This window comes from Lineus longissimus, chromosome 12, assembly GCF_910592395.1.
Source record: "Lineus longissimus chromosome 12, tnLinLong1.2, whole genome shotgun sequence".
Classification (NCBI taxonomy): Eukaryota; Metazoa; Nemertea; class Pilidiophora; order Heteronemertea; family Lineidae; genus Lineus; species Lineus longissimus.
Window position 1 is genome coordinate 11,416,053 of NC_088319.1, and position 23,165 is coordinate 11,439,217.

The window sequence follows — 23,165 nt, forward strand, 5'->3', positions numbered from 1 at the left end:
GAGTCGCCCTGTCTATCACCCAGGGCTACTAAACTCGCACAGTGACGAAATTTAAACTAAAAATGTCAGACACTAAAATTGATAAGATGCCGACATTTGGAAATCGGCATCCTGAGAATCAGTTTTTTTAATAATACTACGTCACCGTCTGTTGACTTCGCATCGTTGTCTTTGACATGTTATATAATATACATTATCGTCTAGTTAATGGTCCAGAGAGGTTGTGGTCTTTTTCTCATCTGTGCTGTATGAAACAAAATAACCATCCATTCCAGATGTCTTTGATACGGCAAACAAACTAATGTATGAACCCTAGATGTCCCTGATATGGCAAACAAACTAATATATGAATCCTATATGTCCTTGATATGCTACACAGTGTCTGTGCTTTGCTTTGTCTTTATTTGCGGTAATAACCGCCCACACATACTGGAGTACAAATGTATATTGAAAACCATTGGTGACAAGTGCCGAAAAAGACATGATAATATGATAGATGGTGTTCAATTACAGTGCATACTCGTGCCACTTACTGTCTGTAATGTCCCCCATGTAATTTAGCATTTTTCGGGAAATTTTCTCTTTTTACATGCTCAGTATTCAATTGACCTCCTCTTATTTGTCGGGTCAACAGAGAGATTATTTAATTGCCAGGATATTTATGTACGCCGCCGGGCATCATGCAACTGAGACAATGCAATCATTGGCACGATTGGGGCACGGTCTGGATGATTTCTCTCTCTGCTTTGCCGGCGGCATCGACGATGATTTGGTCTGTGGCTCTTCTCCCTCTTCTGGCCTTGGTTGTAACCGGGCCGAAGGTTTCCGCGGAAGATGGAACAGGAGATGCGGTCGGGAGGAGCAAGCGCAGGTGGTTCCAGCAGACACAAGGTATACTTTACGCTTTCTCGATCGACTTATTCCTATATCCTTATACCGAGCCAGTACCGATTCACACATATTTTCTTCATATTTTGACACTTCAAAATTAGATGAAAGTTGATTTTTTCCCAAAAGTTATAGCTTCCGACCGATTGCGGGTCATAAAATAAACGATTTAACCTATCATTAGTAGAATGTGGTAGTGTAACTTCAATGAAATGTACCGCCTCATCACACTACTATCAGTGCGCAGGGAGTATACGTGTGAATCTTAACCCTATAAATTTCAAGAAGTTTCTTTCTCGGCTGATGAAATATGAGTACATGTGTATTTGGTACCATCATGATCCATTATCAAAGTTCTGAATTGAATTCCTTTCAGTGGCAGAAACTAACTGCCACGCACCCCTAGGATTACAGTACCCACAGAATAAGAGACGCTTCATTTTGACTGCGTCTGAAGGTGATGCGGCGGCTGTTCCTCTCCACGGACCACGGGCATGGACCGCGGCGGTAGAGGAGGCGATATACGTAAGTCGTTTACAATGCATTATCATAACGTCTATTTGCCCTAGCCGGTCTAGGACTAACGACCCCCATGGAAGCTGTGTCGTGAGAGTCGATGTTATCAAGATTTGCCATGATGATCCTTTGGACAATGTAGAACGATCATGGGAATTCGAGCATAGGTGCGAGCGGGCTTTGTTAAAAAACAATAGACCGTCGCGAGTATTGGGCGAGGCCTGAATTCTGAATTCCGCGTTGAAACGTTTTGGTGGAAGGGCATTCGGGGGCAGCGGCTCCGGCGTGCAGGTAGAAGGTCATATAAGTATACGCACCCCTTGGGAAACATGTATTGCATTTTACTACTGATCTCTGGCCTCATGTTGATGACAATGAAATCCCCATTTCAGATTGATCTGGGGTCGGAGTTCATCGTGACAGGCGTCCAGACGCAAGGCGACCCACGTGCGCAGCAATGGGTCTCATCCTACACTATCGCCTATGCTAATGATTGCAACGAAGTCGAATTCAGCTACATTGCGAATGAACAAGGCAATCTGAAGGTAACATCTCATCAGATAATTCTCGGGCCGATTCTTCCCAATAAAGGTGGCTGACTAAAATAAAAACACGCTCCGTGGGGTATGTTGTATGGTCGTCGGCTTGGGACTGAATTTTGTACTTAATTTCCCTTGCAGAACTTCCATGGCAACCGGGACCAAAACACTGTCGTCACTAACCTCTTCCATTACGTGTTTGAAGCTCGGTGTATCGAACTGGCGGTTTCCAAACACCATGGCACGAAGGCCGGCTTGCGACTGGAACTGTTGGGATGTAGTAAGTTTGCTGAGCATTTCGTCCCGCACAATACTCGACAGTTGAAGAAGGGTCTAATTTGCCCGTCTTGTCTCAAAAAATCCCTCGTTTGGATGAGTAGGGGAGGCCTTGCGATCTTAGAGCCGTGTCTATGGGTCAATGGTGGTCTGTTTACCCTTCAAAGTATGTCCCCTTTCTTTCTGTGCCAGCCAGTCACACTGAACTGCCCCGAACCTGACCATGCATACTTATCATGTAGGCGGTCCCAACCAGTGATGTTAGAACTCTGAATCTTTCTTCCTCAGCATCAGTTTAGTAAACTCGTTTTTGAGGGATTGTTGTGATAGCCATACCGATCTAGTCACCAACTCGACGTGTTGGAGATGATGTTTTTTCCCATGCACAATGTAATGAACAAGTGGGAAGAATTAATTACTGGTGTTTGCACTAAGCCTTGAGAGATCGTATCGAACAGAAATCCAAGAAATAGGAGATTGGTCTAATAGGCCTTGTATTAGACCAAATCGAAAAAACTGTATTTGACAACATTTCGGGGCAAAATGAAAATGCTTAATTCATAATAAATTAGGTGATCACATTACATGACAAAAAAGTTCTCACAAAAAAGTTGCACATTAACCGAATGTACTGGCTGAAATCACGAGAATATCTCAACCAAACTCCAGTTAACTAATTTCAGCAACTGCCTCCTAGGTGGCCATATTCGATCCGTTCAGTACTGCCACCTAGAATTTAACTGCTGAACTAAAACTATTCTTTTACTTAAGCTCAGTTGACAGGAAATTTCTGGTTACCAATGTTAATATATCTGGTTAAGGAGCACCTATTTTAGTGGGAACTTTCTGAAGTGAGCACCCTACTTATCACGATCATTTTTATTCAGCCCCGAGTGTTGCCACGAACTCAAATCTAAGGTCCGTTTTGGCTTTGGCCTTCGAGCTCTGATTTCAAATTAACTTTTTTTTCTGGTTGTGTTCTTCATTCGCGTGTCGTTTATCAAGTTCGTTGTGAAATGAATATCTCTTCTCAGAAAAAGACGATTGCACTCGCACAACCCTCGGACTTGACAACTCCGTGAGATACCCGCGCTCCCGCTTCACGTCCAACCACCAGCCGCGAAGCTTCAGGCACCTCCCCAGCAGCGCCCGACCATCGGGACAGGGGTGGACTCCAAGGAAGTCACGAGGAGCTTGGTTACAGATACAGTTACCTTCAGAAAAGATACTGTGCGGGGTCGTCTTGTTAGGTGACGAAACTGGCCGGAGATGGGTTACCAAATACGGTGTGAGCGTCAGTAGGAATTGCATGCAGTATTATTACGTCACAGATGATAATTTTTATGCAAAGGTTAGTTCTTCATGAGATTTCTAGGAAAGCACTGGCAGGTCATTCGACAAGAAAATCAAGTTAATGGAAGCATGGGGTCTGTTTAGTAGCACGGTGGTGAAGTGCATCACTAAAACTGTTTTCATTATAGCTCACACCAAACTGATGAAAATAACTGAATGAAACTCCGGGCTGAAGTTTTGAATATGTAAGCGACTTATGAAAATGTGTCCCTTTTCAGATGTCGTAATATCTGAGTGGTTGCTTCCCAACCAGTAGGAATACATGCCTATGGTCATTTTGAGAATATCATTTACTTTCAAATTGGTAGGTTTTTGATGGTCCAACCAATGGTAGATACAAGACGAAACAGATGTTGCCATATCCAAGCAGAGCATCATGCGTAAGGATACATCCTATAGAGTATTCACCAGGCGGCGCTGCGATCAGGCTGGATTTGATTGGCTGTGGTGAGTGTTTGCCGGCGACCATCTTTGATGACCTCTGACCTGGTCAAACTAGTTCGCCATATTGCCGACCATTTTGTTGCCTTTTCAGTCGACTCATTTTGTGTCATCTCATTTCCTAAGTTGAAGACCCAAAGGGCTGTTAACACTTCCACAGTGATTATGATGCTGATAAATTCCTTCGTTTACTAAATTTCAACCGACCGACTAATTCAGGAATCTAGTAAAAAAAATTAATCTTTTCCATGGCTACATGTGAAAATGTATTACAACGAATGTACGCTAATGTCAGGTTTCTTACAATGACCATTAAAGGGTATTTTGAGGACAACGTCACAACAAGAGTTTGTGTAGGTATAAGTTCGTTTTAAAACTTCTAAATATGTTCTCATTGTTACATGTAGTTCGAGTGCTGATAAGAAGTAAACATAGAAGAAGGTAAATTAATACAATTAGAGATACAGTTGTACCACCTTAAAATGTACTTTATATTTTAAATCGAAGTAACACGTCTTTTTACTTTTTGTCCACAGGAACTGGTAAAGGGGTTCGTGGAGGGTGTGGTCGTCAGAAGTCGAGCATCATCAGTCTCCAAAAACGAATTGTCGGCGGAGACGTTGCGTTGCAAGGCCAGTGGCCTTGGCTAGCTTCCATGCGGCAGTTTGGCCAGATGCATGCCTGTGGCGCTGCGATTATCAACCGCCAATGGCTTGTGACAGCTGCGCATTGCGTCGTGTAAGTTCCATTCTTGAGACAAACACGTCATCTATTATCTTGTCATTAGTCTAGCGAAGTAACGTAGTATTTTTCTATTCAAGGAATGGGATCTTCTCGAGGAATCAATTTAACTAAATGGAATTAGAAGAGCGCATCAATTAAATGAGTACCTGCAAATTTCCAAATCTCACTTTGTAGGCAGTATTCGACCTTCCAAATTTCTGAACCGTTGAAATTCAGCCAAAGGAGAGAATTCATAAATCACTTATTTAGACTGTTAAATTTCAGACGCAAAACGAAAGGGCTCGATATGTCCAGACCAGGACACTGGACTGTCCGTCTGGGAGAGCACTACGTGGACACCGAAGAGGGAACATCCTTTGATGCTAATGTGGAGGTTATAGTTCCCCATCCTGACTATGGTACGTACCCGCCCCTCGTATGAAGAATTTGTTTATTACAGTGTCAACTCTCGTGATAGGGCAAGACTTGGCTTATGGGACTTGCCTGGCAAGAATGCAGTTTGTACCCTACTTTCAAATACATGTAGCTTGTCGCTAACCAACCATGCCAACTGGCTGCTCCGGAAAGTGAGCTTCCAGTGGGCCATCGAGATCGGTTGTGGTGGGCCTGTTATTAGGGAGATTGAGATCAGGGACTTTAAATCACGGATCCTTTTACGGATACGGACAGAAATGTACACAAAATTCGTCCTCTTTCTACAGAGTTTTAACCGTATACGTATAAGGATTTTTGATAAGTCGCTGTTCTCAACCTTAATATTGTCTGATCATGTTGAAGGCTAATGGGGCGAGTATAGAGTATCCAATAGTCGGTGCCGGGCGAATTACACCCAGGAATGATTTTATCAGGTGAAAAAGACTGCCGCTAGTAGAATATATATTTTTTGAGCTGGGCATATCGAAGCCGAACTCAACCTAACTGACATAAGAGAAAAGTTGCATGCATGATGACTGCACTACAGTAATATGTTTAACTGCATTTCTCACCTTCAGCTCTTCAACTTCATTTTTGACCTCCTACAGATGCTGCTACTCAGGCCAATGATATTGCCCTCGTGAAAATAAGTACCTATATCCACTTTTCGGACTACATAAATCGAATATGTCTCCCCGAGGTGGGTGAGCTGGTGGAAGCGGGTGACACGTGCTATGTTGCAGGATGGGGAATGATAGATTATGAAGTGGGCGGTAGGTGGCGCCAGGGCGTTTATTTAGCTAATATTGAAAATAATATAGATGGTTTTTTCAAACCCACAATATAATAAAGAATAAGGGAGGACTAATCTGTTCTTGATATCATAGACAAATGCCAAACCGACGCATTTTAGACACGCTCTGTGCATATCGGGCAAGGAGAGCTGCGCCGGAGGAAATGGAAACACGTCATACATGTGCATGTACATCACTGGGAAATTGCTCCGTATTACCCCACATGACATTAAACGAGGATATGTTCGATCGAGAATCGGCATCTGATATCACATCAGCAGAAGTCAATTTCTAGTTCAAAGTGTCGATACAACAGGCTGCTTTGGGAAAAGACTGGTTAATCACATTTTGGATGCCTCTTGTTTGTTGCGCTGATAGTCACAGAACCGACATCTAGCGGATTAAAGGTGGTTACCAGTCTAATCATCTCCTGCGGGATCTACCGGCATCCACGATAGGTATCTTCATTACTCTTGCTGTAACTCTGTTATGTTCTCTCTGCAGGTTTTGCCCAAGTTTTGCACCACGTCCCAATAAAAGTGATAACAAACTCAGAGTGCCGACGAAAGTACGAATCAATCGGCGTTAATGTGACGTCACATATGATGTGCGCAGGCGCAGAAAGTGGCGGGCAAGATGCTTGTCAGGTTTGTGACTTCACTGATCAGTGTCCGATCTTACCTGTAATTGGTCGTCCTTTACCTTCACATTCAGAATAATTGATGTGCTATACATCGTGCTATATGCATGCGTTACTCAGTTGTCCTCTTGTGCAGATCGATAGGCTGACCGCAACCCGAGGCGTGAGCAAGGCTTTTGCACGTAATATGAGATCTATCCGTGTGGTCATCTGGTCCGTTCCATGCACTATGTCAGCTCATTTCGTCAGCCTCGGCGGACTAGTCTTGTTAAGACAACCAAGAAGTATCAATTTCTGCTCGACATGTATTTTAGAGCTCATTATATACATGTGCATGAAGCAACCGTCCTGACTTTAAAATCCTAGCGGTCCTTGGTTGCTACATGCACCAAACACCGCAATCAAAACAATCTTAACCTCAAGGGATATCTCCAATAAAAAGATTGATATCGTGTGAATGTGAAACTCAATTTACATTTGTATCTTTACATTTGTATCTCAGATCATGCGAAAGGTCCTCCTATCGAGGAAAGCGAAGTATGCTATTCTTTATACGTAATCGATGCACTTTTATCTTTGCTTTCAGGGTGATTCAGGGGGTCCCCTGTCCTGTCATCACAATGGAGTGTGGCTGATATCGGGGGTCGTCTCTTTTGGTCAGGGCTGCGGATCCGACAGATACCCAGGAGTTTACACAAGGATGACATCTTACTTGGACTGGATTAAGATCGCCATTGATAGTAATTAACGCCTTGTTGAAGATTGCAATAAATCTCTCAAAATAAATCTCTCATTGGCATTTGACGTTTTTACTTGCCAACCGGGTGCATGGCCATGTATTTCAAATGTAGGCCTCCTTTTTGCCACTGTTTGCGGGTGGTTTTGGAAGGGCCTTCTGTTTTCATTTTCCGGTAGGACAAGGTCTACACATTACCAGTTCTTTTCAGAAGGATATGTCCACGTCTGGGCTGGAGTGCAAATGGACCGATTTCTTCCAAAAAAATGTTTTAATCTCATTTTTGGACCCAAGAGGTGTTATACATTTTTTATACATAAGCAATAGCTTTTTTCTTTGGATGTGTCTGTGCACATCGATGTACTGGCAGTTTCATTTTACAATATCCAGGCACTGGCATTAGAAAAAAATCGATTTTTTACTTACAGTAATTAGCACACCACTGTCCTGGAAATTGCAATTGGATGGATGAGAATGATCCGAATAAAGCTTTAACTTCGACCTAGGGAGCGCTATCACTGATTTGATTATAAATCAAAAACTATTAATTACACGAACGGGTTAATTAGTATGAAACCACATGACGACCGAATGCCCATCTGTCACTGCAGGCGTAACAATAATTTGAACATCATTGCATAACAACTCCTACGACGTCATTAGGCCCATGTATAGATATATATACATGTAGTATCATGTGGACAAAATATTATGTTACCAGCAAATATCTCGGTGTGTTTTTGAAGTGATATTTTACATGGACCCATCTTTCCACTAAAATAAGTAATGTGCTTCCCCTTATTTCTGAGACACCCCGATTTGACCAATGCTTGATCGAAATCAGAAATAATGTGTAATACGGATCAATTTTCGCTTTTACTGATTTGGTGTCTATGGAGTTCAATTTTTTGGATAGGATTTGGTCATTTGCATGATGCGAATGATGTTGTGAAAGGCTTAAAAAACATCACGACTTACAAAATAGGTAAGTTTGCATCGAGTTAACGCCCTTGGTGGTCGTTTCTACGAACACACTCGGTACCGCCGTGTGCCACCAGAGATAACTTGCCCGGTCTTTCTGGCCGATTTGCGATGATTGAAACAAAACATTCGCATGTGACTAACCCAGCGCACGAATACCCTAAATGAACATGCAGCACAAAATATCGAGAGGCGGGGTATAGTGAAAACCACTGTTGCAATATGTGCGTGGGAGTGGTAGGTAGAAGTCCTACTGGCATCGACTACCTTTATTTATCATTGTTGCGACAGGGAAATGAACTAAATTTTGATTTAGTTTTGGCGTCATTTTGTCGCATACCCCAGTGAAAATCAGCGCCGCCGATCCGTGTGCCGATACATGATTGTCTTCTCAGCAAATTTTCGCTCGCACTATGACATTTCAGGAGTGGTGGCGCCGAATGAAGACCGGTCTAGCAGCGGTAGGCTGTATCACAGCGCCATGCAACTGGCAGCGGATAGAATTAACAATGACGATAAGCTTCTTCCTGGGGCAAAGATTGAATTGATTTTTCCCGAAAATGAATCAAGACTAGCCAGAAACTTAGATAACGAGTCAGACTATGCCTGCGTAAGAATGGGTAAGTTGCTACAAGGAAACCTTTGAGGACGAACTTCTTTTTAGACCTATAGTTCTTCTTTATATCAAATATGCATATACCGTGATAAGGTTACGAGTCGCAAATACCGAGTCCATACACAACCGAATTAAAGTGGAAAGTAGTCGGCGGCCCAAGCTTGCTTGTCAAGCGACAGCTTGGTCATAGGATTTACCTCGGCAGCAGAATAATTCCCCAGCTTGCCACTATGCACCACCACAGGTAATATCACACAATGATGATCTCTAATAATGATTTTCACCAGTTTTGTAGGCCAGTTTTTTTAAATGGTCTATGATTAATCTAGCAGCCTACAGTTACATCCCCTTCTAGTGCATGGCTTATTGCAGTTTAATGTTTTATCAAGTATCATGTTTGGAGAAGACACAGTCCTGCTGGAAGCCATAAAAAACAAACACACTTCATGCACAAGTTGTCCCTTCAAGAGTAAAGTGTTTTTCTGATAGATCCGGCCAAAGGTACTGAACTGTAACAGTGCGATCACAAAGAGTAATGTTACACAGAGCTAGCAGCCGGTGTCATATAGTTGACCGGCTTGTTGAAAGAGCCTTGGTTAGGCCGACAATCTACTGGTGTGCAACAACACCATTGTTTGGTTATCTGTCATCTGGTTACTTACCCGAGTTCTTTGGCGAGAACGATAAGAAAAACACTTATATGTATTGTGTATATTTAAATTCCACCTTCCAGTGTCCTCGTTGATCCATCAGGATGCAATCGCCCTCATTGGCCCAGTCTTGTCTGCACAAATTAGAGCCACACATCCGATCTGTGGCGGGCTGCATGTGCCTCAGATAGCTCCATGGGCCACCGACCCACGACTCTCCATTGGAAATCACTATCCATACTTGCTAAAGGTGCGTTACGTTGCCTTTTCCAAAACTCAGACACCAGTTTTATGACCCCTTTCTCTAGCTCGCCTTTCGCCTCCTTCCTTAACCGGAAGTTTGGGGCTTCCGATCAGGTATCCGCCTATCAGAAGACGCCTTTCATGCTTATTCGGCGCATAAAGCATGGTCATATTCGAGCATACAGGCTTCTGATTAGTCAATTTCTGAGCGGAAGTCCAAAATTCTCGCTTGAGGAAAGTAACGAACTGAGGTTTTTATGTCACTGAATCAAAAAGCTTAAAATGGTCAGGGTCAACAGGTCATGACAAATCAACATATGAACAACCCTGCCATGTTTTAACGTGGCAATAGCAGAATGACAGTGAGTCATCTCGAGACCTAGCTCTTTATCAGTAGTCTTTTTTTAAAGGGGAACGCCGTTCGTTATAACTTGTGCTAGAGTATTTGTGTATCAGTCTACACAACGGCTTTGTTGAAATTTACATTCAGTAAGTATTAACACAATTTAAGAAATTTTCAAATTTTCAAATATTTATCGAACGGTGTGGGCCTTTAATGCAATTACATACATGCATCCTACAGATGACTCCGCCGGACGATGTGATGAACCGAGCTGTCATCGACCTGGTGAGCAGCTTCATGTGGAACCGAGTGTCTATCCTGACTGACGACACTGACTTCGGCCTGAATGGCGTCCACGAATTCATCAAGTTAGCCTCCAGGGCCGATGTGAGGATCTCCACTATGTTGTCATTCCACACTGTCAGTGATTCCTCTGCTATAGACGCTACAAAACAACTGCAGGAAATCAGAGCAAAAGGTTGCGTACTTTCTACTTTCGGGTCGTACTGAACTTCCAGCGGTATTGCCTCCGTTGCCTTCGCCCGTGTATTGGACGCGCGATGTAGCAATGTCAATACATTGAGGGTCAAGGTGCTTTCGGATAGGCTAACGTTAAAAGATGCCTACAATTATTCTCGGAAAATACATAACGATCAGGATCAACATCCAAGCCTCGTCATTGGTAACGCTTACGAGCGCATTTTGCCCCACGGAGCAAATGCTACAAATGTAGCTGTACTCTCATTGTGAGATTGGTATTTGGATATCAAATGTTGTCACCCAAAGGCGAGTACTAAGCATCTCTCAGTAGTCCTTGACCCTCATTCCCTTTGGAGATTGTAATATCGCAGTGTGCGCGCAGACGAAGTTTATTGTCGAGGTTGCTTGGTCAATAAATCACGTACACCTGGGCGTCCCGTTGAGCCTGACAATGACGTAGCCATATCTCAAATAGATCATTCATTGGGCGTATTAGCGCAATCTTCCAATCAGAGGGCCAGGTGAATTTGCTCCGCAGAATAAGAGTATGCTATAGTTTTATGTAGTGTGCTCCATGATCTTGAGAGATGTTGCATATCGGTCGTGGACGGAGTTCAGTTTTTTTAATGGATTAACCATGACGTATAAAAGATTCACGCGAAACACATGACGTCATGACGACTAACCTCAAATATCAAAAAGGGGATTGCGTTATAGCGATTAGCATTATGGGATGCCATCCACCATAACTCATGAAAACCACATACATGTATCTATTGAGTTTCTTTTTTCTGCAGGAACAACCGTTGTCATCCTCCACTGCCATCCAGTCCATGCGCTCCCCGTACTCAGGCAGGCTTACGAAATGGGAATCTTCAAGTCGAAATGGGTTTGGATTGTGACTAGTTTGGCTAGAGCTCCGCATTTAGTAAGTCGGTTGTTTAGATTGCTCATTCATTTTGTTCAAAAGAGGGATATCTGATGACTTCACAAAAATTTGCAAGACACCTTGCGCACGCACTCTAGAACCTACCGTAGTGGCACGTAAAAAAGCACATTCCGCCCTCCCTGTATACTAACGCCTTCAAGTGCAGAGAGCGAAGGCTGACGTTTGAGTGTATGAATCAGTATGAAAGAACGCCAAATAGTAAAATCATTACCAGACGAAAGGCCTATCATTTATACCAAATATATATACTCGCCTGTGGATCAGTTAATAAATTGGATTTTATTCGAGTTACCATTAATTTTTATAGTAGTCAAATGTTAACTTGTCTTGCTTCAGGATAACTTTGACAATATTACTGGTTTGCTTGGAGTTCGCCCGGCGCACGGAAAGGGCAGTCTTTACAAGGAGTTTCAGGCCGCCATGGTGGCTCAGATGCCCGAAAGGATCGCAGATCGACAACAAAACATTCTGGTAAGATTCACTGAGATGATTATTGCTGAAAACATGAAAGAATTTCAAGTCTGTAATATCACTTTGTATCAACTTTGTATGTAGTTGTTATTGAAAACAGGACACGCGGGTAATTAGACAATGCCAAAAGGCCTCAAAGTGCTATAAGAACAAATTTCCGAAGGGTGCCTGCCTGTACTTGATGTACATGAATGTACACGCTACATATCAAAAGTCACATGCCACTCTACAGTGCATTTGCAGTGTTAATGCACTGCCAGGACCGGGCAGTGCAGTGTGTAAATTCATGTACAACGTGTACACCGGCTTATCATCCTTCTGAACATCTTTGCTAAAGAACTTTGGGGCCTTTCGGCCACCAAAATATAACATCCTGTGACTGAAATATCTTAGTCTCTTTTGATCTCCATTTAAGGCGTCCACTGCACATGGCTACGATGCAATACTGGCGATCGGTTACGCCTTGCATGCCCTTCTTAAACACGGCCCGATACATGAACAACACGTCGAAAGGACTTGCACCTGTGAGTCTGGTGCGCCATCACAATGCGGCGAGAAGCTAATAAAGTATCTGAGAGAGGTACGCCAAAAGTGCCACTTTTTTTTCATTTAGCTGGTATCGGAATGATCATCACACGAATTCGATTGAATTTCACAGCTCTACTTTTGTAAATGCAGGACCTGAGCACAATGCTACATGTATTTAGTATCATAATTCCCGTGACACGCTACGCATTGTGAGAAGTTGCACTTGGTTCCGTGGAAGCGTCATCGAACGGAGTTCTTACAAGGGAATAAGTTCTATCACGTGAATCATCATACTTTACATGTACATACATGTAATGAAGACAATAAGAAATGGTTCAACATGTAATTGTTCTGTAAGCAATATAAGCGAAATAGATTTTGTGCACATTTGCACTAGAACGATATTGAACTGTTCAAATACGGGTTACCACAAGCCCACTTATTTCTTTAACGTCAAACGACACATGTTGTGCATATTATCGCCACTTCTTCATTGGGAATTAACCTCATGACATGAATGGCGATGATATGCACGACGTGGCGATAGTATACGGTCGCATATTGTCTTACGTTATACCAGACATACGCTATACGTTATACGTTTTCTGGTCTGTCGTACTTTCTAGTCTGTAGTACTTTACTACAGACTAGAAAACGTATGACGTATAACGTATGTCTGGTATAACGTAAGCCAATATGCGACCGTATACTATCGCCACGTCGTGCATATCATCGCCATTCATGTCATGAGGTTTAAATTCCCAATGAAGAAGCTGGTACGCCAAAAGTGCCACTTTTTTTTCATTTAGCTGGTATCGGAATGATCATCACACGAATTCGATTGAATTTCACAGCGCTACTTTTGTAAATGCAGGACCTGAGCACAATGCTACATGCATTTAGTATCATAATTCCAGTGACACGCTACGCATTGTAAGAAGTTGCACTTGGTTCCGTGGAAGCGTAATCGAACGGAGTTCTTACAAGGGAATAAGTTCTATCACGTGAATCATCATACTTTACATGTACATACATGTAATGAAGACAATAAAAAATTGTTCAACATGTAATTGTTCTGTAAGCAATATAAGCGAAATAGATTTTGCGCACATTTGCACTAGAACAATATTGAACTGTTCAAATACGGGTTACCACAAGCCCACTTATTTCTTTAACGTTAAACGACACATGTTGTGCATATTATCGCTACTTCTTCATTGGGAATTAACCTCATGACATGAATGGCGATGATATGCACGACGTGGCGATAGTATACGGTCGCATATTGTCTTACGTTATACCAGACATACGTTATACGTTATACGTTTTCTAGTCTGTGGTAAAGTTCTTCACTGATGTGTTTTGGGAATTTCTAAATTGTTTTACAGGCTAGAGGTCCCGGTGCAACGACTGAAATAGCATTCAATGAGTTTTACTACCCCGAAAATGCCGACTTTGAAGTTGTCAATCTGAAGGCAAAGAAAAGCTGGGTTAAGGTAAGAACGGTCGTTTTCTGTCGCATTGAAGTCACGCGTTCTGCTCATGTCAGAAACAACTACAGTTGTAGCATCAATGAAGAGTACCGTGACTGGGAAGGACAACACATTAGTTATATGTGTTGAACAGTAACATTTTGTTCCTGAATTATCTCGATCGATGGACTGATATTTTTCATGTTGAAAAAAATCATTTGATATCCTTTCATCGGTCACACGTGGGCTACGTCATCAATGCATTGGAACGGAGGGAACGCTGTACAGGAAAGAAAATAATATTTGCTCGTTGAAAGCCCATAACATTTGCCCAACCAAATCGCCATGTTAACTTTTAACTGCAGGTCGCTGATTGGTCAGACTCTGGGACTGAGAATGCTCCCCGACTTTCCTGGACTAGCAGCCATGTTTTGTTCCCCGGATCTTCCGACAGAGTGCCCAGTGACCACCGTGACAATATCAGAGGCACACATTTTAGAATAGTCACAGTTTTGGTGAGTTGGAATTAAATGAGCGTAAATGTACGGATTTAAAAGTGATGAACATTTCTTTATCGCGTTAAATTTGAAGGGTGTTTTTAAGAAAATTACATTGATAGGTGTTTCTGTATGCTATATGAAAAGGTAGGAATGTGCAGGAGAAAGAGGCTGATTATTCAGAGTGAACAAAAAGAAGAGAATATATATGGAAAAGAAGGCAGTGTAATGTGTGTGTCACATGCGTAATTTGTGTTTCACATGAGAAACCTGCTGTCTTAATCGGTCCTGCCAACTGGGAGGCAACTCATGGACTAAAACTAGATCAAAATGATTTTCTGCGAACTTATGCCAATATATCTGGATCAGGATCAACTATTTTTGCGGACCTTTTGTTTATGTAAATACATGTTTAGCATCTTACACTTTCATTCTGCCCCGAAATGTTCTCTCGAATTCAAAAACTAAGCCTCTTTTTGGATCTGGCCTGTGGCCCTTATTGCGATTAATGTATGGTTTTAACCTTTTCTGAGGAAAGAAGTGTGTATGATAGATGGCACCCTACATGCAAAATTTGAGAAGTTATTTAACCCACGCTATTTTCCTCTATAGGATCCGCCGTTTGTGATAAAGAAGAACCCAGCCGATGGTGGGGGACTTGGAGGTTTCTGCATAGACCTGATCGAAGAACTTCATAGGCGTCTTCAGTTTGACTACGATATTTACATACAGGGCAACGATATGTATGGTACACCAGTCAACGGGAGCGCACTTGAGTGGAACGGGATGGTTGGCGATCTCTTGGAAAAGGTACCCTCCTACAAACAACACTTTTGGGCTTTCGAAAAAGATTTTTTTTTGAATGGGTACGCCGTTCGTAATTACTGCTGGTCCTGGAAAATAGAAATGCAGTTATACACAATGCCGCAGTGCAGTTGTTACGCATACGAATTAGCTGGAGCTTGGTATTTATAGTATATCGTATAGCCATTGTTAAAATTTATATTCTGTACATATTTTCACAAAATTTGAAATTTTCAAATTCTCAATTACAAATTTCAAATATTTAACGAATGGCGTAGGCCCTTAATGGTTTTTCAACAACGCAAATATGCACCCGCAGAGATTTTTTCAGCGACGTGAAAAACACATAAAGTTTTTCATAATCTCGAAAATCTTTAGGAGTTTCCCATTTTACCGAGAGAAACTCGGATAGGGTGCATATCTGTAAAAACCTTTTTTTTCAAAAGCTAAAAATACCTTCGGGTGGCCCGAAAGTACGTTACACTTCCTGACGTCGCCCGCGCGCCGTGCCGTCATCGCCATTCACTGACGAGGGCCAGTCTCAAAGGTCCATTCACCACATGCGCAATCAGGGTTTTACCATTCCGCACAATTTCCCCCTCCCCTTCATTATTTTCAGAAAGCTGATTTGGCTGTGGCAGCTACCTTTATTTCCAAAAACAGAGCCGCCGTGATAGACTTCAGCGTTGCCTATTATGACTCCGGCCTGTCCGTGATCATGAGGAAAGAAGAAGCGAAGGAAGAATACGGCATCTGGCCTATCATTGCTCCATTTGATAGCGCCCTGTGGTTGCTGGTTCTCGGAGGTTGGTGTCGGATTACCAGTGGAACGTCCTCGTGCCAAAACGTCCTCGGGATGCCATAACGTCCTCGGGTCAAAACGTCCTCATTATTTCCTTCGATTCGAAGATATTTTTAAGTTCTTAAATGACGCCACTTCATGGTTCTGGTCGGGAACCTGCTATAAAGGGTCAAAACATGTAGCTCTTCCTAAACATCCTCAGCCACGCTTCCGTTAGTTGATGTAGCACAACCTTTCAATCAATTTGCAGTAATATTCAAAAGTAATTTTCCTTTCCCAGGAACATTTGCAACGACTCTTATACTTTACATCATCGAGTTCCTCAGCCCCTATGGACAATATGGCGTCCACGTCCAGCGCCACGACAGGAAGGACAAGCGATTCAGAGACACCCGTTACCTCATGAATATTCGAAACTCATTCCAGTTCTGTTATGCAGCTTTTGTTGGACTTGTAAGTATCTTGATCGATTATACTTAAAGGCCTACACCGTTCACTAAATATTTGAAATTTGGAAGTTAGTTTCATTGATATTCATTCAAGTTTGGGTATATACGTACTGGATATACATTTCAACAATGCCGTTGTATAGATATACAAATACCATAAGTACCAGATGTGGGTCTAGGTCTATACCGGTAAGGACAAATACTTGTACGCGTAAAGCCCGCGGCACACTAGCCGCCAACTTCGGCGTTCACAGGCGTTTTTTGCCGCAAGAGTCCTGATAGCCTGAAAAATCCCTAGTCTGCTACGAACGGCGTCGGCGAACGCGACTTGACGCCACTTGCCGCAACTAAACGCCAAATATCTAACATGTTTGATTTTTGACGCGTGTTGCCGCGTTTGAACGCAAGAAGAAGCCAGGTGTGCTACGGATTGCCGCCTGACTTGGCGTCGGCGGCGAGGCTATGGCCAATCAGCTTGCATTTTGATGTCACATGATTTCGCGCTGCATGGCCCAGGATGGGTTAAAGTGGCGGAAAAGACGCTACTGGACGCCAATTCTGGGCAGGACCCGTGTGCTCTGACCGGGCTCCACTGGCCGCCAACTTTGGCGTCGAGAGGCATCAGCCGAACGCTTCTTGTCGCCAAAGTTGGCGGCTAGTGTGCTGCGGGCTTTAGGAATGAAGGCCATCCATTCCTCTCGGTCCATCAGAAAAGTCATTCCAAGGTAGCCAAAAGAAATTGGCCTATTATTGCTCCATTTGACAGGGACCTGTTGGTCCAGCACCGTGTATCGTAATGACACAGCAAAGGTTTTTTCTAATCCAATTTGCAAAATCTGAAAAACCATTTCACTTTTTGATATCATGCCTGCCAATTTTCAGAACATTGAAGGTATGCCGCGGTCGTTTTCCGGGCGCCTTATCGGTAACTACTGGTATTTAGTAGTCTTCTTCATAACAGCCGGCTACACTGCTAACTTCGCTGCCTTTCTCACTGTCAGCCAAATGCACGATAATTGTAAGTAAACTCAGAATATTTCAATAAAAATGGAATGATTCTGGTTCAGCTGATCGAAGAATTTGTTCAAGTAAAGTTCCAGTTGTGTGGCCTGGGTCAACGCGTGTCCCGAGAAAGCTCTGTCCCAACGCCCGCCTTTCGAAACGGGCGGTGGCTTTTAAAATGAAGCCATACGTTCCTTTAGTGGATAGACTCTTTATGGAAAGATTATTGTATGGTTGAGTACATTTGCGGCAACTACTGTTTTACTTGCCAACAAAATTTGCTATTGATAACATCGACAATACAGGTTAGCGTGCAACAGCTTCCTCATAGTGGAGATGGATCGATTTTTCCCAATGGCAACAGAGGAGAGAAATCTTAACTCGTCAACAAAATACCCTTCCGATATACACTTTTAGAAACAAAGGTTTTTGAGCTTTTGAAAGCTCTTTTATACTGGTTTTTCGGCCTATACAGATATACACCCCGTGGAGGCTTTTCAGCTCAAAGAAAAACTCTTGGCAGTTTTTCACTACCTCAAAAACCTTTGGAGTTTTCCATTTTCCCGGAAAACCTGTACGGGGTGAATATTTTTGGCCAAAAAAACATTTTCCAGAAGCTCATAAACCCTTATTTCTAAGAATGTACACATACTATATGACGCAGCCATTGCTTTACGTCATTACCATTATTACCCAAATCTTCCTATCCAAATATTATCTTTTAACTATTTGCAGCCATTCAAACTCTATCGGAGCTTACAGCGCAAAACAAAATCAAATACGGCACCCTCGCCGATACGAACACTGCTCATTTCATTCTTACGGCGACTAATGACGTTTATGGCCGGATGGCCAGACATACGATGGACTTCGACACCAACGTCAAGACGGTCAGCGAAGCCATACGACAATTAAAGAGTGGTTTTAAAGGTAGGTCCATTTCCATACTCGAGGTAGCGGCACGTGGCTAGATTGCATTTACTCAAAACATGATGACGTGGATGATGTGGTTAAGTATGTGCTTATAGTATGTGCTCATAGTATTTGAGCTGAATGTTGAAAAACCTTTAAATTTTCTTTGGTCAAAAAACAAATGGCCGGGTCTATTTGGCAAGCCGCTCGCCGAACAGGCATCTTTTTTTGTCCTGTTTGGAGAGCCGCTTGTCAAACAGCACTAAAAAGCCACCCTGTTTGGCCAGCCGGGCTTGCCAAACAGGTAAAAAATCTACCCTGTTTGGCGAGCTGGAGACTTCACAACACATTAGCCAGAGAGTTCGGCTCTCCATTCAGGACAAGAAAAAGTCGCTGTTTGGTAAGCCGGGCTTGCCAAATAGTCACTTCCAAAACAAATATGTATTCCATACAGGTTTTTTTGAAAAATGAGCCAAATGGTTTTTGAGATTGTGACCTCTAAGTGTTTTTTACTTCCCTGAAAAACTTCTATCGGATGCACATTTGTGTCGGCCGAAAAACCATTATAGATTTTTTGAAGTTCAAAACGTTTATTTCTAAGAGTGTATCTGATCTGACATAATCTGCAATTAACCCTCTTTCAATCAATTTCAGGAAACAAAAAGACGCAGTACGCCTTCATCTACGACGAGCCTATTCTGAGAAACATAGCAAATCATGATTCTGATTGTGATCTGCAATTAGTTGGCAATCTTTTTCACCGATCATCCTACGGCATCATGGCCCGAAAGGGTTCCGCTTTTTTAGATATTTTGAATTCTGCCATCTTGGATATGAAGGAAACTGGGTTTATTGAAAAACTTGAAGGACGCTGGTTCAAGAGCGGTGATTGTTTTACCAGTGAAAGTGAGCAATTTTTCTCTTCGGATAGTTCTTCTTCTATCGCTTCATCTTCCGTGAAGAACGAAGCACTTTGTTAATGACGACGACGACGACGACGACGACGACGACTATTTAAAGGGACAATTTAGGGGTGGAATTTATTTGTCCAGGTGGATGATAACCTTGCTAGCAACCACGCACCGCCGCTTGTGGTATCACTAATGCTAAACTCTTATAATGATTTACGCCAGTGTTGCGAGGCAGTGGACATGGCTTGTGAATTTCAGACAGGCCCGCCTTTATACCCAGTTCTCGTGCACTGATAATTGCAATTAAATTATTTTTCAATTATCTTGTCACGGTCCTGCTTGAAGCCTTCTCTGTGTGAAAAAAAACCATACCTCATGCCCAAGTTATCCCCAAAACATCTTGCGCCGCCTTGGGCAACCGCATGTTGTGACGAGCTGCAGGCAACCAAGGCATTCATACCAAAAGTGATGCGATTGAGTCGACTGCCTTTGCGTAACTTTTCATAGTGCAAATGGCAGCAATGAACACCCATCACAGCCATATACTTACCACGGCTTGACATTGAGTATGCCCTAACACACACTTCATGTCTCTGCCCAAAATCCTAACATTCCTCTCTGGGGTTTTTTATCCTAGGCTCGACCGTAACGGACACTGAATCACTGGTGATGACCGCCGAGCAGATGTCTGGAATCTTCATCACCGGATTGGGAATGTTCGGGCTCGGTGTCCTCCTGGTGTTTGGCGAATTCATCTTCGCTGCCTTTACTGACATCGAGAAATACAGGTCAGAGGAGGTCAGTTCTAAATCCAGGCAGCAGTTTATGAGAGGCATGCAGTATTCATCTGACCTACATTATACTTGCACATCTGTTGCTAGCAGCACATGGGTCATATCGATGCTAATAAGGAAGTACGGGGTGATAGGCCAGATGAATACCTCTGAGCTCCTGATCCGGGATATGCGCGCCAAGGCCTTCAACCCAGAAACTTATTGAGGATGCGAATGCTAGAAGCTAAGGTGGCCAAGTGCTATTTTTGGGACTACTGAGTTCTTAGGATATATTTTTTGATATGAACTACATCTATGTTGCCATCTCCAGGTCTTGACCTGGTTGTTCAAAACAAATTTCGTCACTAACGCTGGCGTCAACTAACTTAACTTAGCGCTATTTCCTTCAGCTACTCCCTTAGGCTTTAGATGAGTTAAGTAAATGTCAACGTTAGTGACAAAACGTTTTTTAACAACCGGGCCTGGTGTGAATACTGCTACGGTTGTCATGGCTAATAGGCCAGTGTGACGCAAAGAACATGGCTGTCCTAATGCACTTTCGATGTGTTTACTATTTTCGCGATTTTTTTCGATTTTCCCAAAATGGAATATTTGAGACTGTAGAAAGGGCGCACCACTTTCAACAATCTCGCGCTAAGTATATAATTAGGCTCAAAGAAATTGAAAATGATGAAATTTTAACACCCCTCCTCCATCCAGTTTAATCAATCATCCAATCTTGATTTCAGAATGGTCCTAAAACCGTCTGCGGGGCGCTAACAGTAAGGTTGGCTCACGTTTGGGATGCAATTATTGTCCATATTAGGACGAGGTTTTTCTGCCAGCACGTGGAATCAGAAGATGGGGACGAGGATGAAGTCGAGGAAGTAATGGCGGCTGGCAAGAGGATGAAATCGAAGGATATGTACAGAACGTTTTGATGGAAGAAGTACTATTGGACTTGTTGGCCGGTGTAAGAGGGATTTTTAGTCCCCATGAGAAAAGTCAAGGGAATAAAAGATTCAGTCTACTGTTGGTATCCAAATAAAGAATGGAAACAAATGTTCTTGGTCTCTATAACTATACACATTAACCGTCAATTAATGGTTCGATCGGACTAACCCTAGTGAGCTGAGCATTCCTTTTCGAAAAATCTAATTTCTGGTGAAGGCTGATTTCACTATGGCGGAATGATTATATGTACCATGGTGAAATGGATTTCTCCACGGTAAACTATGTTTTACCTCTCCAATACACTACGATTATTATCTATCGATAAACCATGATATCTGGTGAAAATTTACACATATTTGTGTAATGTGTTTCTTTTTTTCTATAAAATGTATTCTTTTATTTGGCGGTTTCTGATAATGACACCGCATTGCAAACCTAATTTTCTGGCGAGACAACGTGTAGTAACACAATATTCCGAGCGCGTGAAAGAATACTCTAGTCTTTGTTGAAGTTGTGTTTACCACTGAACGCCTGATTATCAGATGACGCTCAACTATCCAGTAACAAAACAACAAATTAAGGCGTTCATTTCGAGCCTGTATCAAATAACGGTCGACCATTTTCGTATAATTCGCATCAACGTAATGAGTTCGGCTTCCCTTGCTCCACGAATACGGTGAGTTCACCCATTTTTTTCATACATTATGCGTAATTGATGATGTGAAGGACAATTTTCGACTTCTGATATTATTCAGCATTACCGATACCGCTTCAGGGCCATTCACTTGACCGGTACTTGGGACTTCCATTACGTAAAAATGCGGGCGGTGAGGGGACGACCCAGTGCATGTCGGCGGCCGAGACGCCTTGTGATTGGCTCAGTGTTGATGACTGCTCCGGAGATGCAGAAATAAGCAGGTTTGATTGGCAAATGCAACCTGAAGTCCACTAATCGGAGAATTTAACCTTTAATTGGTCTTTCCTTAAAATTCTCGAAATTCTTTCGCAGAGGCTCAAACAATCTAGACAGGCAATTTATTTCTGACAGTAAAAATGGATTCGATTGACGACAGTGCGGAAACTAATTTGTCCTTGATCTTGGACTACGGCGCCGGCGAGCAACCAGAGTACCCTCTCCTGCTTCTGTTCTACAGAATCCTTTCTCGCTACGTTTGGATTATACCGGTCGTGTTGGGTGTTCCTGGCAACATCATATCTATCTTTGTGGCGAATAGGAAGCACAACCGAGCGCTCTCGCCGTGCATCTACATGGAAGCGATGGCCGTTGCCGACACCTTGGAACTCATTGAGCATGTTATTGGTCTAACTGTGATGTACACTAAGCCAGGCCAGAAGATGGTGCACATGAGGGATGCGTTCTACAAGTAAGTAATGTGCGCATTTACCTAAAAGTTGTTTCCTCCTGATTCAGTTACATATCCAGTTTATTCAACGTGTTTACCTAAATATATGGCTTGTGGCAGAGTCCATATATGGATCCATCGATATCACAGTTTACATTGGTTGAAGCATAGAGTAGTTGCTCTAAGATTGCAGCCACAGGGATTAAGGCAAAAAGTGCTAATAACAGAAAAAAAATTTAATCAAGAGGTACGATAGTAGGCCTACCCCTTGAATTTTGTAATTCGCACTTTTTGCCTCAAATGCCTGTGGTTGCCGCTGCTTTTCCGTGTATTATATCCGGTGGACACGTTCATTACCGCCCATTTACTTGCTTTTAAGAAATGCATATCCGGTGACCGAATTCGTTGTTGCTCTAGCTTGCAACATTCACTGTCTGTTACCAGAATCACTCCTCAATGTTCCTTGCAGATTCCTGCTTTTCTTGTAAGAACATTTTTCATTGCAGATCGTATTTTTATTTGGGGTACGTGTTTGCCATGTCAGGGTTTTTCCTGGCTGAGATGAGCGTTGACCGCCTGATTGCTGTGAGGTTCCCCATGGGCGCCCCGAGACTCTGTACCAC

At 42.7% G+C, this 23,165-nt stretch overlaps 3 protein-coding genes across 3 annotated transcripts; all 3 read left to right on the top strand.

The window, feature by feature from the left end:
- Positions 1-732: 732 nt before the first annotated feature.
- LOC135497397 (uncharacterized) lies at positions 733-7,391 on the top strand. The gene is made up of 11 exons (XM_064787272.1): positions 733-891; positions 1,265-1,413; positions 1,797-1,949; positions 2,085-2,223; positions 3,254-3,570; positions 3,881-4,019; positions 4,550-4,751; positions 5,022-5,155; positions 5,780-5,944; positions 6,470-6,612; positions 7,192-7,391. Exons 1-11 carry the CDS (start codon positions 765-767, stop codon positions 7,351-7,353), a joined length of 1,830 nt encoding a protein of 609 aa, XP_064643342.1. The 5' UTR covers positions 733-764; the 3' UTR covers positions 7,354-7,391.
- A 1,547-nt stretch (positions 7,392-8,938) lies between these two features.
- LOC135496547 (glutamate receptor ionotropic, kainate 1-like) lies at positions 8,939-19,261 on the top strand. The gene is made up of 14 exons (XM_064785910.1): positions 8,939-8,942; positions 9,672-9,838; positions 10,415-10,652; positions 11,452-11,582; positions 11,940-12,074; positions 12,490-12,654; positions 13,991-14,098; positions 15,184-15,381; positions 15,995-16,181; positions 16,458-16,630; positions 17,509-17,644; positions 18,364-18,558; positions 18,919-18,940; positions 19,195-19,261. Exons 1-14 carry the CDS (start codon positions 8,939-8,941, stop codon positions 19,259-19,261), a joined length of 1,926 nt encoding a protein of 641 aa, XP_064641980.1.
- A 54-nt stretch (positions 19,262-19,315) lies between these two features.
- LOC135496611 (uncharacterized) lies at positions 19,316-21,228 on the top strand. Its single transcript, XM_064786034.1, has 3 exons — positions 19,316-19,446; positions 20,089-20,249; positions 20,974-21,228. Exons 1-3 carry the CDS (start codon positions 19,320-19,322, stop codon positions 21,163-21,165), a joined length of 480 nt encoding a protein of 159 aa, XP_064642104.1. The 5' UTR covers positions 19,316-19,319; the 3' UTR covers positions 21,166-21,228.
- Positions 21,229-23,165: the final 1,937 nt, after the last annotated feature.